Source organism: Podarcis bocagei (assembly GCF_964188305.1).
Source record: "Podarcis bocagei genome assembly, chromosome: 12".
NCBI classification, from domain to species: domain Eukaryota; kingdom Metazoa; phylum Chordata; class Lepidosauria; order Squamata; family Lacertidae; genus Podarcis; species Podarcis bocagei.
This window is the reverse complement of record NC_138137.1, coordinates 37,892,216-37,910,273: the sequence shown is the minus strand read 5'-3', so window position 1 is coordinate 37,910,273 and position 18,058 is coordinate 37,892,216. Positions and strand designations below refer to the sequence as shown.

Here is an 18,058-nt window from a genome sequence, read left to right as displayed (position 1 = left end):
AAAATAGCAAGGAGAGACAAGAAGGCCTTCTTAAACGAACAATGCAAAGAAATAGAGGAAAACAACAGAATGGGAAGAACCAGAGATCTGTTCAAGAAAATCGGAGATATGAAAGGAACATTTCATACAATGATTACCATAATAAAGGATAATGGTAAGGACCTAACAGAAGCAGAAGACATCAAGAAGAGGTGGCAAGAGAAATTATACCAGAAAGATATGGATGACTCGTACACCCCAGGTAGTGTGGTTACTGACCTTGAGCCAGACATCCTGGAGAGTGAAGTCAAATGGGCCTAAAAAGCACTGCAAATAGCAAGGCCAGTGGAAGTGATGGTATTCCAGCTGAACTACTTAAAATTTTAAAAGATGATGCTGTTAAGGTGCTACACTCAATATGCCAGCAAGTTTGGAAAACTCAGCAGTGGCCAGAGGATTGGAGAAGATCAGTCTACATCCCAATCCCAAAGAAGGGCAGTGCCAAAGAATGCTCCAACTACCGCACAATTGCACTCATTTCACATGCTAGCAAGGTTATGCTTAAAATTCTACAAGGAAGGCTCAAGCAGTATATGGACCGAGAACTCCCAGAAGTGCAAGCTGGATTTAGAAGAGGCAGAGGAACCAGAGACCAAATTGCAAACATGCGCTGGATTATGGAGAAAGCTAGAGAGTTCCAGAAAGACATCTACTTCTGCTTCATTGACTATGCAAAAGCCTTTGACTGTGTCGACCACAGCAAACTATGGCAAGTTCTTAAAGAAATGGGAGTGCCTGATCACCTCATCTGTCTCCTGAGAAATCTCTATGTGGGACAAGAAGCTACAGTTAGAACTGGATATGGAACAACTGATTGGTTCAAAATTGGGAAAGGAGTACGACAAGGCTGCATATTGTCTCCCTGCTTATTTAACTTATATGCAGAATTCATCATGTGAAAGGCTGGGCTGGATGAATCCCTAGTCGGAATTAAGATTGCCGGAAGAAATATCAACAACCTCAGATATGCAGATGACACAACCTTGATGGCAGAAAGTGAGGAGGAATTGAAGAACCTTTTATTGAGGGTGAAAGAGGAGAGTGCAAAATATGGTCTGAAGCACAACATAAAAAAAAACCAAAGATCATGGCCACTGGTCCCATCACCTCCTGGCAAATAGAAAGAGAAGAAATGAAGGCAGTGAGAGATTTTACTTTCTTGGGCTCCATGATCACTGCAGATGGTGACAGCAGCCACAAAATTAAAAGACGCCTGCTTCTTGGGAGAAAAGCAATGACAAACCTAGACAGCATCTTAAAAAGTAGAGACATCACCTTGCAAACAAAGGTCCGTATAGTAAAAGCTATGTTTTTCCCAGTAGTGATGTATGGAAGTGAAAGCTGGACCATAAAGAAGGCTGATCGCCGAAGAATTGATGCTTTTGAATTATGGTGCTGGAGGAGACTCTTGAGAGTCCCATGGACTGCAAGAAGATCAAACCTATCCATTCTTAAGTAAATCAGCCCTGAGTGCTCACTGGAAGGACAGATCCTGAAGCTGAGGCTCCAATACTTTGGCCACCTCATGAGAAGACTCCCTGGAAAAGACCCTGATGTTGGGAAAGATGGAGGGCACAAGGAGAAGGGGACGACAGAGGACGAGATGGTTGGATAGTGTTCTCGAAGCCACCAGCATGAGTTTGACCAAACTGCAGGAGGCAGTGGAAGACAGGAGTGCCTGGCGTGCTCTGGTCCATGGGGTCACGAAGAGTCGGACACGACTAAACAACAACAACTTCACCTTAGCGCTAATGGAGGAAGCAGCAAAATCTAATTCATCTGGCCAACTCCTCCCCATCTTAAAATTACTATGTGAACTGAATATGGTCTCATTGCTACTTTTGAAAACACAGTGATATTTTTTCAACAGTTATACTTGCTAATTCCTTTGTATGGATGCAGAAAATTGCACTTTCATTCCAGAGGTGTCATGGGACATAAATAAAACATAGCATTAATGTGACCATGTTTATTTAGGACACATGTTCCCTTGTGTAGCCTGAGCATAATACAGTACATGGATTTCAGCAGCAATGTTTTCATCTAGATATGTTAGGTATTTTATTATTAATGTAGACATTGTTTTTCTCATAAAAGCATAAGTTTTGGGATTTTGTTTTTTCCTCTGACAACAATTCTAGAACTAGTTCCTCTGACAGTTCTGGAGCACAAACACCATGACAAATTGCAATTTATTAGTAATTTCAGCAACATAAAATGTTGCTGAGAAAGGTAATCTGTCTGACTGAGAAAGTGCCAATTTTCTTTTGTTGCAAAACAGCTCTCTTTGCAGCCTCAAAGTAATTAGATACACCTCACACAGGCAACAATAGCATCCAAGAGCAGCATTTACACTGAAAGTATATCAAATGGGTTCTGCATTAAAGTGGCAAATGAAGCATTTTATGCAGAATATTGAAAAGAGAAGGATGTGGTGCCTTTTCAGGTGATGAAATACTAAAGGAGAACCCCAAATTCACAGGTTGACAAGCCAGAGGTTTCAAGAGAGTTGCACTTCAACTTTTACTTTCTCAAAATGCTGCCTGGCACTAAGGGTGTCTGGCTGATTTCATGAGTGGAAGGTCTGAGTTCCAATTCCACTACAATGAAACTGAGTTTTTTTGAGACCCAGAGTTTTCTGTGAAAAAGGTCCCTGTTTTTAGGCTTTGCATCTCCAGTTGAAGGTTTTTCAGGTTGCAGGAAAGCTTTGGAGAGCCATTACTAGTCAGAATAGATGATACTGGGGTTGACAGACCTTACTTCACATAAGACTGCTTCCTAGGTTCACTTCTTTGTATTTACTTCCTACTGAACCTTACAGTTGTGGGATGGGCTGACTTTTTTTTAGGGGCTGGCTACAATCATTCTATAGTTTAGACCTTATTAAAGCCCAGGCATGCCAGCTTGCCACCATGACTGAGGGGAGTCGGTGCTGCACAACGTGCTCTCATTATGCATGCACACCATGTGATGCTGCAAAATGCAGCCACTGTTTCAAAATGCAGTCACTGTTTCAGCCCCACACACCATAGCCCACATTTCTAGTTTGCAAAAACACAGAGATTTTCAGAAGCTTTCCATCCAAACATTCCCACTGGAATTTTATACCAGCTTTTCATTAACAGTTTTACATCTGCAGGTATAGTCCCCCCGCATTACCCATATTTACAAATGTTTATATTGCTATGCTCCTTTTAGGCGTCTTGAAAGATCTATCCTTCCATGACTCTTTGAAAGTTAGCATACTAGGTGCCAATATTTCTGCATCATAGTTTCAGAGATTCTGTAATTTACAAGGGAAAATATATATTTTTTAAAAAAAAAACCTTCCCACCCCCACAAAAAGTCTTCTTGGCAATCTGCCCCTAGTATGTCAATGGCAAAATAATATAGAAATAAATAAATAAATTGCGGCAGGGATATCTCTGGAATTCAGCCAAAACTCTTGGGCAAATTGGTTTGTAATAGCAGTATGTCCTAAGGTACAACAGATGGAACTCCAAATGGGGCATCTGGTAGGTAGCAAGGCAGGCTCCTTTTCTAGTTTCTTGGTTGCATTGCTTTGCTTTGCTTAGCTAAGAGACAAGAGATGCTGTCATTCTCATCAAAAGAAAAGCTGCCTGCTTTTCAGAGTGATGTGCAACCTGTGGCCTCCCAGATGCTGTTGGATACCAGCTTCCATCAGCCCCAGCTAGCATTGCCAATGGTCAGGGATGATCAGATTTGTTACCTAAGAATATTTGATGAGACGCAGGTGAGCCACCACTGACCTATAGGAATGAATACTGCCTGTATCCCTTTTGCTTCTTGGCACAAATTTATGAATCATAAAGGAGGGGGAGGAACAGCTCAGTAGGAGTGCAAATGTAAATTTGCCTTGAAATGAATTGGCATTGGTTCACACATCGTAAACCTCATTACTGTACTAAATGGGCTTGCAATGTTTTGCACGTGTACAATTTCATTTACTGCTGACATCTTAGCCTTATATCCCACTCTCAAAGAAGTTAACAGAAAACAGCTCAGCACAAAATATCACAATATTTAAAACCACAACATATATCAAAATAATATAAAACAAGTCAAAGCTACATCCATGTCAAAGCAGTAAAACACTAAATCCATTAGGGCTAACTGAGTAACAAGGGTCCTACTTCTGGCCTTGATGGGAGATGCTTCTCCATGGGAAGAACCTATGAAACTAAGTATTATGTCATCCATGTGCTCTAAATTTCTGCACCCTCAAATGCATGGTAAATGAGACAAATGATTACTGTATGGAACACTCTTTCTCTCTGAAATAAAGTTTTTTCTGCCCTCAGTAAAAAGAATCCTAAAAGTTTTTATTATATAAACAGAAATATACTGACTGTTTTCCACAGGCTAGTGATAGCATAATTCTAGAAGATTTTTGTGACCCTCAAAGACACCCCTAATTTGTTTTTTGTTTTTAAGTTGTGTGGTTTTTTTAAATTATAAAATCCTGACCACTCCCATGGGTCCTCTGCTGTGGTGCCATTTTTTAAAAAGCTGACTGTTCCTATAGTCGCCTCACCACGATCCCAAATGGTTTATTTGTGGCACCCCTACAACATCCCCTGCAAACTTGTCCTTTGATTTTATTTTACTTTTAAACCTAAACTTACGGGAATAATGAATGATGAAAACAGTTTTAAATAGTGTAGAATAAGGTTTCTGAAGGTGGTGTTGAGAATTGCAGTTCTCTCCACCACCACAGTTGCAGTTCAGCCATACCAGTTTGACATGAGGCCCCCAGAGGGTTGACCCATGTGTCAGTGTAGACCTTTGCCTATAAAAAGCCAGCTACTCCTGCTCGAAATGTTCCTCTCCCTGATCCTTTTCTGCTGGCCAAAAAATGACTGCAGCAGCCAAAATAAACAGTCCTATCCTCCAGCTTGAAGCTGCTCTTGTTGTCTCTAAAAGACCTTACAATGTGTGCCCCTACAATGCTGCTTGGCATTTGCAAGGCAGAGGAACACAGATTTTCTAGACCAATATATGAAGCCACGAGTAGTCAGAACAGCTTGTCTTTCATTCCTATATCTATATATCCTGCCTTTTTCTTTTGTATGCATATATGTACAGACATAGAGAGCAAGAAAGCAGTCATGAAAATCTCCCCTGTAACCTCCGCATAAACCTCTCAGTAGCAGATTGAGAAGCAGCATAGAGCCAAGGTGTCTCTCCACTACCGTGTCCCTGCAATCAAACATTGACATTCATGAACCAATTGATTGCCCAGGAGCCAAGGCGCTGTTCTGTAAATACATCCCCATTTTAAAATTTCAAGTCAATTTCAGCAAGCAAGAGTAAGGAATTAAAGCAATCAATTTCTTGGTGCGTGCTAAAAAGCACAATGCCATCTTTGAATAGTTAGTCTGATGAATGCCGACCAAGCAGGCGCAAAATTGGGACATATGCTTGCAATATATCTTGATTTTAATTATCAACAGAGAAAGAATTTCAGAGCAAGGGAGCTCAAATGGCAACGGAATTGACTTTTGTGAAGTGAGAAAAGCATGTGTTTCAACAGCATTGTTTGTACGCAAAGGGTCCCAAGTTCAGTCCCAGGCATCTTCCGTTAAAAGATCTCAGGTGGAAAAGGCTTGAGGGTCTGATTCAGAATATAGCAGCTTAATTTGTTTAAATGACTAGAAATTACAGAGACCAAACCCCAGGATTATTTTGTTGGAATATCTTCAACTGATGCTGGTCTTCAACTGGTTGTTCAGGACCCTCTGCCAGTTTGCAGCCTGATCTAAGAGCATCAATACCACCCAAAATTGACACTGGCAGGGCTAGCAGTTGCAGGTGGTATCAAGAGGCAGGGCACAGCAAAACAGGACACACCATCCCTGACTGGTGCCCATCACCACATCTTATGGAAAAGAATTCCAGAGTTCAAATCTATACTTTGTACTACTTTTGTGAAGTAGTCCTTTCTGTTGTTTGTCCCAAGTCTCCTGTCAATCAGATTCATTAGACAATCCTCGGTTGTAATGTCAGGAGAAAAAATCTCTCCTCCACCCCACTTTCTCTACATCATATTCAAATTTATACACCTCTATCATATCTCCTCTTACTCGCCTTTGTTCCAAATTAAACAGAGATTACACACAGATGGTCAGGAATTGTTGCAGGCATCCATCTGTCTCAAGAGACAATGGTGTGTGCTTCCAGGGGTGAAGTCAAATTGCTGGAGAATCACAGTGTCTGCTGTGGTTGCAGAGACCGGTAACTCATAAGGGCCTCCTTCCACATTGTTCTTGCTGTGTTGGTGGCCCTGAAGTGTTCTCTCTGGGGCACAACTCTTGGCAGTGTGCATGGAGGTCCTGGGCTGCCCAGATGACAAGACCTCACTGATGTGGTTCGAAGAAAAGCAGAGCAATACATTTGGCACCAACATGGCTGCAGGAGTGCTGGAAGGAGGCATACAAGACACCATCCAACCACCTTAGAGACTCTGCTCCGGATTTGTGTAGTGTTTCTCTTTAGCCTTTTCTTCTCCTGAAGGCAATGGGTACAGACTTTTTCTTGGAGTTTATTCCTGAAGCCTTTCTTACTAATTAGTATAGCCACAAGGCCACAGAGGTTTAGGGTTAGCGTTTTCCTTCTCCTAAGTGGGCTACCTTCCCAGCTTGGCGAGCCCCATCTGCCCCTTGCTCAAGATTAGGGATGATATAATACACAGTTCCCAGTCGGTTAGTAGTCTGGGATCCAATCAGAGCATGAACGATTGCTAAAACATTCAGGGAAATGGGAAATGGGGATTAACATTGTACTACACCTAGAATCAAAGGATTTGGGATCTACACAGTTAAGTGGGTACTGGTACATAACAAGTGCTGTTTGGAGGTAATAAACTCTCACACATCTGTAATGTAAGCTTAGTCAAATTCAGACTGTCAAGAATATAACACTGCCAAAGAGAAACATTTCAAATATGACAAACTGCATAGTATGTTGAACTGCAAGGCCTTCCCTGTTCACTGATCAATGAAATGAGTTTGCTAGCACAAGAGACTCCTATCTGAACATGGATACTTCTTGGTTAAATTAAGAACCCCTATTTGGGAATAACACCTTCTCTCTCTCTCTCTTCCCTAGACAAAACTAATATAAGTGAGAAAAGTGAAGAAAGTAATTGGTGTAGGTCAGGTAGTGGTGCCAGGGAACAGTTCATGTGAAGAGCCAATAAAAGCTAAAAATAAGCCACTGGTTTTCACTTGACAGATGGTAGGGCAGTTTTATCTTTGCCCTGGCTCAGTAGCACAGGTAATATTTTAGCTGGTGAGATGGCAAAATGTACGAAATACAAGCCTAAACAAATGGCTTAAAAGCTGCATGATGCCTCAATTTTGTTCCCAGATGCATCGATTCCAGCATGATATAGGCCATGCCTCTTCTGTTGCAAAATTTCCAATGAACACATCTGTTTTTCCAGCACTTTTCATTCCTGTGCAAACCTATCTAGAGTTTAGTCTCTTCACTTTCTTAGGGGGGAAATATACATGCCCTGAGAGATTATTCTAGTAGTTACTGTAACTGAGACATGTCTGAAGAGAAAAGCCTTGGAGTCACAGCATGAGTTACCATCATTAAGACAAATGATCCCACCTTGATTGAGGGGAGCCAATGAGTGTTAGGCCAGAATTTGGCATGGTATACACTGGCCTTGACTGGATCTCCAAATAAACACTGCTGGTTTGCTATGTGGCACATGGACTGCTACATACCATGTGGAGTTGCTCAGGTACAATGTGACTTGTACTGAATGAACACCCTCAAGATGTGGGGGGAAAAGAAATAGGGCCAATGACGTATGAATGCAAAACTGCAATTCTGTATGAATGCAAAGAAAAGGAAAGATTGTACCACTATGGCCACAAAATTCATCTTCCTCAAACTACCTTATATCATATTAAGATCAAGTTTCTAAATCCCTGACTGACTAAAGTATGCTTGAAAATGTGTGCATAATTGTTTGCTGACATCTCAGAAGTCAGAGAGGTGGCTGCATAAGAGTTCGGTGGTTGGAGACAGGATTTCAGTGTCCATTAGCAAAATAAATAAAGCTGGCAAGTAGTTAGAAGGACCAAAGAGAGAGTTGAGGACAATAAGCAGGTGGCAGGCAGAAGTCTGAGAGGGAGAGACATGGTTGATTTCTGCTCGAATCCAAGCATGTGACTATGGGAAAAGCAAGACCTTCTGGGGTGTTAATGCTGTGAACCCTTTTATCAAAGGCTCAGGTTGTATATATGTAAATAAACCATATATCCTAAAGACACCACTGTCTCTACTGTACCTCATCCTAAGGAAACCAAACCCTGAGTAAAATCTTGCACTGCTCAGAGACTGGGGTGGTGCGCAACAATATTTTACTGAGTAATTCATCTTTATGTGAGACAGAATAAATATGGACTCTCAGAATCTCTGCTTTTGATTTTTAGTCTGACATACATACAGCCCTAAATATGGTTTTAGATACCAGGAAGATATTAGTTAAGCCTTAACGCTCATAAATTTGTTTTCCTAACCTGCAGGAAGCTGGCAGCTGCAATGGGCTGATGCTTCTAATTAAAGAATCTTTCATTGGCTTACATTTAGATGATTGTTAAATAATGCAGTTTACATGAAAGCCTTATTTGACCTTTTTATACAATTAATTAGGAAACTAGTGTCTTCTACTATTTTCAGTAAAGTAAATTACTTTGGATCATCACCACAATTAAATGTAAGATCTCTTCTCCTTCAGTGGCTACCTTAGCTTTTATGCTAGACATGAGAAATTAAAAACCAACCATTTTAGCAAAGAGCTGGATTATTTCTGTTGAAGCAGCTTTCAATTTCACTGAGATAATTTAAAACATATTGGCTTGCATCCAAACTGCTATTTTAGGCAGACCCAAGGGCTTCTGCATGTCCTGACAGATTTTTGACTGTTTCTTCTCTTTGAACAGCAGATTTCCATGGCGTATCACAAAGAATATTTGAAGCTCTTGTCAGTTTCAAAAGCGGTTTGCCAAGCACCATGAGGGAGCTGCTGGAGAAACACAAGTCCAAAGCTCTCTTGGGCATGCATGTGGAACTAGTTGCACAGTTCTATGAGCTACTGTGCTTGATGTCCTAAGCCTGCTAGATTAACCAAAGCCATTGCTATGTAGTGGAACACTTCCAAGGCTCTGCAGAAACACACACAGCCCACGTCTCTAAACTATAGAATCGTTAAAGGACACAACTATCCTACTGGGCATCTATTAAATTTTAATTGCTAAGGGCTTGTGGATGCAAATTTGCTCATTTTGAATGGTAAAATGGGAATTAGAAGGAGAGGTGTTTTGCTACCAAGTCTAGCACCAAGTATGAGGCAAGCCCTCTCCCAATCAGTGGCCTCCTGGCTGTGTGCTTACACTATGAGAGATGCTCTGGGTCTCCAATGGAAATGTTGAATTGTGGGTGGCTTTCCAGAGCCAACTGTTGCCGCCAAGTATATTTGCAGCTGGGGAAACAGGCAGATGAGAGGGGCACAACAGGAGTTGGTGATGGGTGAAAAGCATGTGTCAATGCCAATGCTACTCTGCCTGTAATCTTTTGCCAGGTCTAGCTAGGCTCAAGAGGAAAACATCAAAGTATGTGCAGCCCTCATCATTCCAACCAGCAAAAGAGGAGTCATCTGCATTGTACCTTTCAGTAATCTTGGTTTATCCTTGGAAAAGAAGGTCATAAGTCCTTCTTTTATGGTGCTGTGGATTTCAGAAGCAGGAACCTGGCAGCTAAACACCAGCATTTTTGCACAGGAGAGTGTCTCTGCAGTATGTAAACTGATGCAAATAATTAAATTGAGACTTCTCCCACAAAGGCATTTCATACTTAATATCCAACCATTATGGAGATGTGACCCTGTAGCCATTTCCTGTCTGCTTCCAGCAATTGTATGCTGAAAACAAGCTTTGGACACTTAAATCTGCTACCTGTTGAAATGACTGGGAAAGAGGAACAGTCTAGTGCAGCCATCTCCTACTTTCAAAGTGGATCCAGATCAAGAACAGGGAACCTTTCCTTTTCAAACATTTGCAGCAGGCTACTATACAGCAGGAAAAGGGTGGGGGGCTATAGTGAATGTGAATCTTAAATCTGCCAATCTTTTCAAAGGAAAAATTGGCTGATATTGAAAATAATCCCCAAAATCCAACTGCAGTTCTTACTACTCTTTTACCTGAATTTTGAGCCAGTCTATGAAAATCATACTTTTTACATTCTAAAAATATTCCTACTCACCCATTTTTTTAGCACTGTCAGAAAACTCAAAAACACATTAGTGACCCTTATTCAAAGCAATTCAGTTTTGTGTGCACTGGAAAGGTTTATTATTCCAGGTCAGCAAAGCTTTGACTGAGTTTTTAAATTGGGCAGTTTAAGAGTAGCATAAGATTCTCTTATGATAATTTACCTGCAATAAGACTAGAATTTCCATTTCTCATTCGTAGAAAATGCAACACAGCCGATGATAAAATCCTTTGCCCATACTTTAAAGATCTCATTACTTTCCCAAAGGATTTTCTATTATTACTGATTTTCCATTATGACTGATATCTATTTACCTTTTGTTTCAATTAACATTTTGGATTATTTTGCTACCACTGCCTACAAGGAGTTGAAACAGATAGCCAATCAGATTCAAGCCTCAGGGAGCTCCCATCAAAGTTGGAAACTCAGTTCAGTACAGTGCATCAAATCCTTGGTCCAAAGTCAGCTACTGACACAGATTATTACCAGCATGCATGTTATAGGGAGGTGAAAAGCTGTGATTTCAATAACTCCAGAGAAAGCCCAGTGTATGGTCTGAAAATGCAGCATAAACGAGATATAAAGTGAGCGTGGACATGTTATGTTCTGTGTCCCACCATTGATTCCTTCATGAGTTAGAGGGTGAAGTTCTGAAGTAGGGAGCCTCTTGTGTTGATGGAGGCTCGCCACAAGATTCAGGACCTGGATCTTGCAGGATTCTATTTCTTGCAGAAAGTCTCAACGAGTATTGGAGGCTCCCCCTGCAGAAATTTGCCCTCCAGCTTGTGGACAGGGAGGGAGGTGGAAACGGGGGGTGAGGGGAAAGGAAAATTAGCAGGCTTGGCCCTGCTCTCCCTTAGCACATGTTGCTTTTACATACTAGAATGCCTGAAGAGGATTTATGCTGTTTATAGTATTTTTACTTTCACAAAGAAAGAATGTGGCTCCACAACTGTGTCTCCTGGTCACACCATACAACGTCACTATCCCTCCCATCTATCTCTCTCTCTCTCTCTCTCTCTCTCTCTCTCTCTCTCACACACACACACACACACACGGCTCAGGGGGGACCCCCCCAAAAAAAAACCTTGTAAAAAGCCTCTTTTTCTGAATCTAATTTCTCTGAATCATCAGTTCCCAGCACCTGGCATGCAGAATAATAGTGAGTGACATCAGAGAGGTAAGGAAGGATAGAGATGTCCCTCCATTCCACTGATGCCATCAGAGCATCAATAAAGGTAGGCAGTAGGAGGGAACTTGAAGGCAGGGTGAGTGAGTGGGTGGGTGTAAGACAGGGCTGAAATTTCTCTCCAACTATGTCTGAAATCTGAATCAAATATGAACTTTGAGAGTATGTAATGCTTGTTCTGCACCAAGGCAAATACTGCAAGACAGCCCACTGTGATATATATCTTGGTGGCGTCTCATCCTGAACATTCAGTGTCAGAACTGACCCCCTATTCTAGATTTTGCTCTAATGTTTTTAATGGGAATCACATGCCACCAAACCTAATAAGGACATTTCAGAAGACTGTGTATTTTCAACACCTGGATCTTGACCAATAAACAGGCTATTTATATATTACCTATTTTGGTTCCCGTCCCTTCCTTATGCTAGTTGAAAAAGGCAACAGCTGTGATGGCTGATGACACCTGGTAAGAAGCTACAGTGTCCAGGTGACAGATTCAGTACTACATTTATCCATTAACAGCTTTGTGGATTGTAGGAAATGTCTCCAGCTGGCATTATGCCTGGTTGCTCCACTAGCTGTAGGTCAGGCTATGGGGCTGCCCTTATATAGGCTAACTTTAGCTGGCTGATATGTCTTGCTCTCCAAAATGCCATTAAGATTTTGCTCATTTATGTTTAGATGCAATTAATTGACTGTGACAGGCAACAGCAGTGAAAATCCCTACTGTTTTCATGTTACCATTATGGGATAGCTACCTGAATGTATAAATATCCCAAAACTATGTCAATGATTATACAAATAAAATAATTTTAGTGGTTGAGTAGCATATTGAGATTACAAAATACATGATTTCACTAAATTCAGAATGTAGTTTTGCTAGTAAAGGTAAAGGGAAGGGAATGCTACAAATTAATAAGCCTGGGATAAGAATAAAGGTCAATGTTAAAACAATGGCATTTGTGTTTTCCTACTTCACACCCTTTGCAGCCAGTTTGGGTCTAGTTTTATTATGGACCAAAGCTCTTAATCTAAAGCACGAAGAATCAGATCATTTTTCTGTACATGTGGAAGCTGTAGCAAAATGTATTAAAAGCAGGGAATGAGGTTTTGAACTCTATGCATTGGATTTTATGTGGGCTTGTCTTTTTGAATTATGCCTACATGTGGGCATCTGAGGGACTGGAGATAAAAGGTGCACTGTGAGTGAGAAGGGAAGGTGCACTCTCCCTACGCCATCCAGTATAATCCAGTCTTCCCTCTTGGGTTTACCCATGTTGTGTTTTTATGCCTTGGCAAATATAAATAGGGATATTCTATGCGGTATCTTTTAGAATGTTTATGTAGGCCAGAGAGAAAGTATAGTAAAATACTATAAACTTCACACAAAAGCAGTATATTCTTGAACCCAAATGAAAGCACCAATGAAGTGGTATGTCAATCAAAATGGGGTCAAACATAGGGTAGCTGACAGTTGGAGACTTAAAGGAAACATCCCTTTGTGGCTTATTTCTGAACACAACTCCCCAATCTACTGTTGAAGCTATTTCTGAACACAACTCAACAACCTACTGTTGAAAATAGTAATTAAATTTGTATATATTTCATCGACTTAATGAGCGCCAGATGTTTGATCAAGAGAGCTGAGCTAAAAGCTGAGCAGAAGATAAAGATCTTTACAAAAACAAAAGATTGCGCATTTATTTTTCTCTAAGCAGCAATGGGATTATATAAATATAGTCATTTAAAATCTGTTGTTCTTTATATGAAATAAAAACATGATATAGACACGGTTGCCAAGTATATGACACTGCAAATGCCAAGTAGGAATGGAATGAGATGTTGAGTGACAGGGGATCTTGCCACTTGACTCCATTTTTATAAGTTCTAGTCCCCTTTCAACTGAAATGCAGTTTGCACTCCATTTCTGTAATTTCCCACAACCCTGCTAGTTCCCTTCTCACCTTCCCTAAACCTGAAAAGCCTTACTTTGGGGACTGAAGACAGAGCTAACATGAGGGGGCAGGCTGGCAATGTTCTGACAGGAAAGGTCCCACAATGCCTCTGTTTAGCTAAAAATACTGCACAAAGCAAAAGCGGTTGGGGGGTTTGTAGTTTTCTAACTATAAGTTTGATGATCCCCAGCAGGAAAGAAGCCACACCACATATCATTTACAACTAAGAAAAAGTCTTGCAGGTCTTTCTTATATACAAATGCGGCTTCAGCTGTCTGTTGCTCCTTTCTTTTAAGACAGACATTTCCCGCCCTAAGACTGCACCAGGGAATGACACCATGGTGTAGCAGGCCGGCCCGCCCATGAGGCAGACTGAAGCAGTTGCCTTCGATGCTGCAATCCCATGAGCAGCGAACCCTTCCCACTGCCAGGGTTGTGTGGCTGCTGGAAAAATCAGCCTCTGGAAAAATCTTTAAAAGCTTACGTGAGGCTTTGGTGGCAGCAGTAGCACCTTCCCATTTCACCTCAGGTGGCAGAACAGGATGGGCTACGCCCTGTGATGCAGCATAACTCCCATGAGGCACTCTGTCCTTAATTTGAGGGGGACACTGGCAGGTTGCTGAGGGCAACCTAGCCGACGCTTAAAACACCTGTGAATCTTTTATTCTTTTAAGAAACAAACCCAAATCCTTGGCCACCTCGGTCCAAATGCTCTGAGATTTTTGCCCCTTCTCCCACAAGAGCTGAAAAAAGTTTGGACCAAATGTCTCAGCATAGCACTCCATTTAATAGTATAGGCAGCTTCTCCAGGGCATATAGCAAAAGCTTTATCTTCATGGCAATAGCTGCTTCTTATAAACATTAATTTCCCAAAGTCCAACACCTTCATGCATCGTTAGATATTTATATCACACTGAGCTTATTAAGTACAAAGTAAGTAGTTTACTGTTATTCATGTCTAAAGTAGTTAAGCAAAAAGAGTGGTTCCACATAAAGTTTTAATTCTGAATATCTTCTGAGCAAATTTATTCATTTTGACTTTTCTGCACATGGCCATCACTGCCACAGCGCACTAATTTTGAAAACACATCAATAATCAGAACAGACATTTATCACCTAGCTATTTGATTTATGGACTTGAGAGCTTCTGGGAACAGTATACACTTCTCATAATGATCCATTAAATTGAGCAGCTAGCTGAAGATTGGTCAGTGATTGTTAGACATTTGTGCTAATTTGGGCGGCGGCGGCAGCAGGGGGGGTATACTTCCTTTGTTTTGATATTTCTGATAGCTTATCACCAGGGGACTAAATATTGAAATTTCCATTTATCTTCAGGCATCTGAATTACTTTCAGCATAACTGGGCAAGGTTGACAATAATTTGTTGCAGTTAATTTTCAAGCACAAAAAAATATCAGTATACATTTTGGTGAAGATAGCAAGGTTCGGAATTTCACAAACGGCAGGAGATTGTTCCACGTTAAACATGTAGTATATCCAAAGCCTGGAGTGAGGCAGGTTGTGTCAATGGGACTCCAATCATGTGACTAACAAAATGACCATTGGGAAACTTTACAGTGAGCATTCTGGAAAATAACCATCCCACACTGGGATGTATGATTACTAATAGTGTGTTTATTTACACTAGACTAATAGGCTTGGAGCCTAAGTTAAATTAACTTAAGGAAGCCATGGATGAATGCAAAGGGGCTTCTGAGGCAGAGGGGGTGGGAAACGTTCCTTCCATAAATGTTCATAACTTATCTTAGGTTCTGTTCCCAGTTCTGGGAACCCCCACCTCCAGCATCCTATTCCACATTTTTGGAGAGTGGGGAGGGCAATCAGGTAATAGAAAAGGGTATATTTTCTTTCTGCAAATTTCAGCTAACTTATCTTAGGATGGAAGTCATGGTTTGATTTGCCTTATAAATGTACCATTTCCTACCATATACACACTTTCCATCTGTTGCCATTGTGTGGTGTGCCTTTGAAGCACTTGCAAAGCTCTGGCAGTGCAGCTTTCCCTGGAGTGTCCCATTCAGACTATTCTGTATTTGCATCATAACAGAACCTGTGCACAAACAATAGTGGCCAAGGATAATAGTCAAGCAGCTAACCATGCCATTGGTTTTAATGTTTGTTTGATTGCTTTTAGAAAGTCAGGTGACACCTTTCCACCTGTCCTGCCAAGAATCACGATTGAATAATGCTTTCATCCATGTGGAGTAGCGAAGGTAAAATGTCATTTTTAAAGACAAGAGTGGCAGAGTGCTGGGGGAGAAGGAAATGCAGAAATAAAATGACACAGGTGTGTCTTTTATGTTTTCATTCTATTTATGTTGGCTGCTGAACATTTTCTGATGACAGATGCCACCATTTCAGAACTGCACGGTTACATATTGCTCTCAATCGACAGGGGACCATATACAAAGCTAACATTTTGCTAACATGAAAAGTATCAAAAAAAAGTGACAGTTGTCTGTTGTTTGAAGGGAAACTGTTGCATGGAGAAAGTAAAGAGAAAAGGATGCAGAGGAAAAGCTCTCTTAATGAACAATTTCTTCATAATGAACAGAAGATAGAGGTTATGTAAAAGGGTATTTCCTCTTTTGCATTTGCATTTCATTTTCCTCTGCCTCACTTTATGGTAGGATGATGCCATTTTAAAAAATTGAATTTTTCAGTTTTCAAATTCCAAAAATGAGGGGTGCTAAAAAGTTCTAACATGACTCAAGAATTCAAAATCTATTTGGGTTAAGTTAATATAATTCAGTTTTGCTTTGTAAGTAAAATGTGTGTAAACTTGCATAGAAATCACTAAAAAGATTGCCAAGTACTTGCACTTACATCAAATATTATTATTTAGCATTACTGACCTTTTCAGAAGGTAAAATTAAAATTCTTTGGTTTTCCGAAAGCAGTTTATGTGCTTCTTCATCAAATGCAGACTTGAGAAGCTAAATGTTGTCCAATCACAAAAACAACAGCAGATTTGAATTCCTCAAACCCCAAAAAAACCTATTTTTAAGACGTCTCAGTGAAGAAATTTGCAAAAATTAAATTTCACTCCCTAAAATGACATGCCATGGTGTTAAAGGATGCTTTCAAAGCAGCCGGGTGCAATGCAAGTTAAAAGTAAACCATGACACAATGTGGAATTAAAATGCTGCCAGACATTCATTGAGAAGTAAGCTATGCAGTCACGATTCTGCATACTCTGTGCTAAATTATAATCATAATTCTTCTTCATCAAGGTAAACAAAATCCTGTGCCAAGAAACTGACTTTTCTTGGGTGCATACTATTTTGCAAATTCCCTCAAGGAATGAACAGATTTTCTCCATTTCATTCCTTTCTCATTCTGTTAATTTGATCTGCCCTATATGCCACCTCTTTTAAATAAGGGTTTCTAAAATCAGTTCCAGACTCAGAGCATGCACACTTTGTGGCAACATGCAGTTGCTTCAATTCACTCCTATCTTTTCCCCACCCCCTCTATTTTACCAACAAATGTTCATGTGTGTTTTTTTACAAACTAAACAATAGGCTTTGGTGACTAGTAGCCCCTCTGTTAAGAAGCTTTCGTGCCACTTTGACAAAGGGAGTGGAAGTATCAATTATTTGACAGACGATGGGGAAGTGAAACTATTACCTTAATGAGAACCTGGATGCGTCCTGTTGCTTTTGAAGACATGTAGTACCAGAAACTCAGCATGCAAGTGGTGCTAGACTCTGCCCATCTGGAGCTCTTGAGAAGTGCTTTTTCACCTCTTACTCCTAGTGACATCGCTTCAAGGTAGAGGAATTGTCCTGGAATCAGAAATGATGCAGGATGTGAAAACGGCAACAATAATAAAACAGCCGGGGCGGGGGGGGGGGAAGAGAAATGGGAAAAGTACCACTACAGAGCTTGTTGTACTAAGCAAAAGCTCTCTTAGCCACCTCTTATCACACAGAATATTTTTGGATGCATAATGGGAAAAAGGGCAGCCACATGAAGAGGTCTGTGGAATGGTTAGAAAACAAGTTTGTTTACCTTTAAGTGTTGTTTTTTTAAGTAGGCATCTATGCAGTCACATAGCAGATGCTGTATTGTGTTCCACCCATGCCCAAATGTAGGTTTAAGAACCACCTCCAGCACTGAACAGCTTCCATTATAGCCTCTTTATTGCTGAAAACCTTTATATGAAACTCTTACACCTGGCACATATTTGGTAGTAGACATTCCACTAGGGACAACTTGGCTGCAATCCCAATAATTTATTCTTTGCCCAGACCAGCTTGACTTGGTTTCCCTAACCTTCTACGTTCACAGGACAGCTTAAGATCCAAGATAATTTACTTCTACAGAAGCTCAGGCTTCAGTAATACAGTTTTGGATACAGCTTGTAGGCTTTGCAGACACAGATATACAAGTGGAAAGTATTTCTATTGCTCCAGCAATTCCAAGGCATAACAGACAGACTCACTGACTAACTAACGAGCTGATATGCCTTAATCACTTATATAGACAGCATTGGGCTGTTGTCATAGCAACTGGTTTGGCTGATTCCGCATCTGATGGC

The 18,058-nt window shown here is 40.7% G+C and overlaps 1 protein-coding gene across 1 annotated transcript in view; it reads right to left on the bottom strand.

Annotated features, from left to right (window-relative positions):
* Positions 1–18,058, bottom strand: part of MALRD1 (MAM and LDL receptor class A domain containing 1) — a 233,336-nt gene that overhangs the window by 110,598 nt on the left and 104,680 nt on the right. Inside the window, exon 29 of the mRNA XM_081163119.1 lies at positions 17,146–17,303. Coding sequence (XP_081019245.1) covers positions 17,146–17,303 — 158 coding nt within the window. The remainder of the gene's footprint in view (positions 1–17,145; positions 17,304–18,058) is intronic.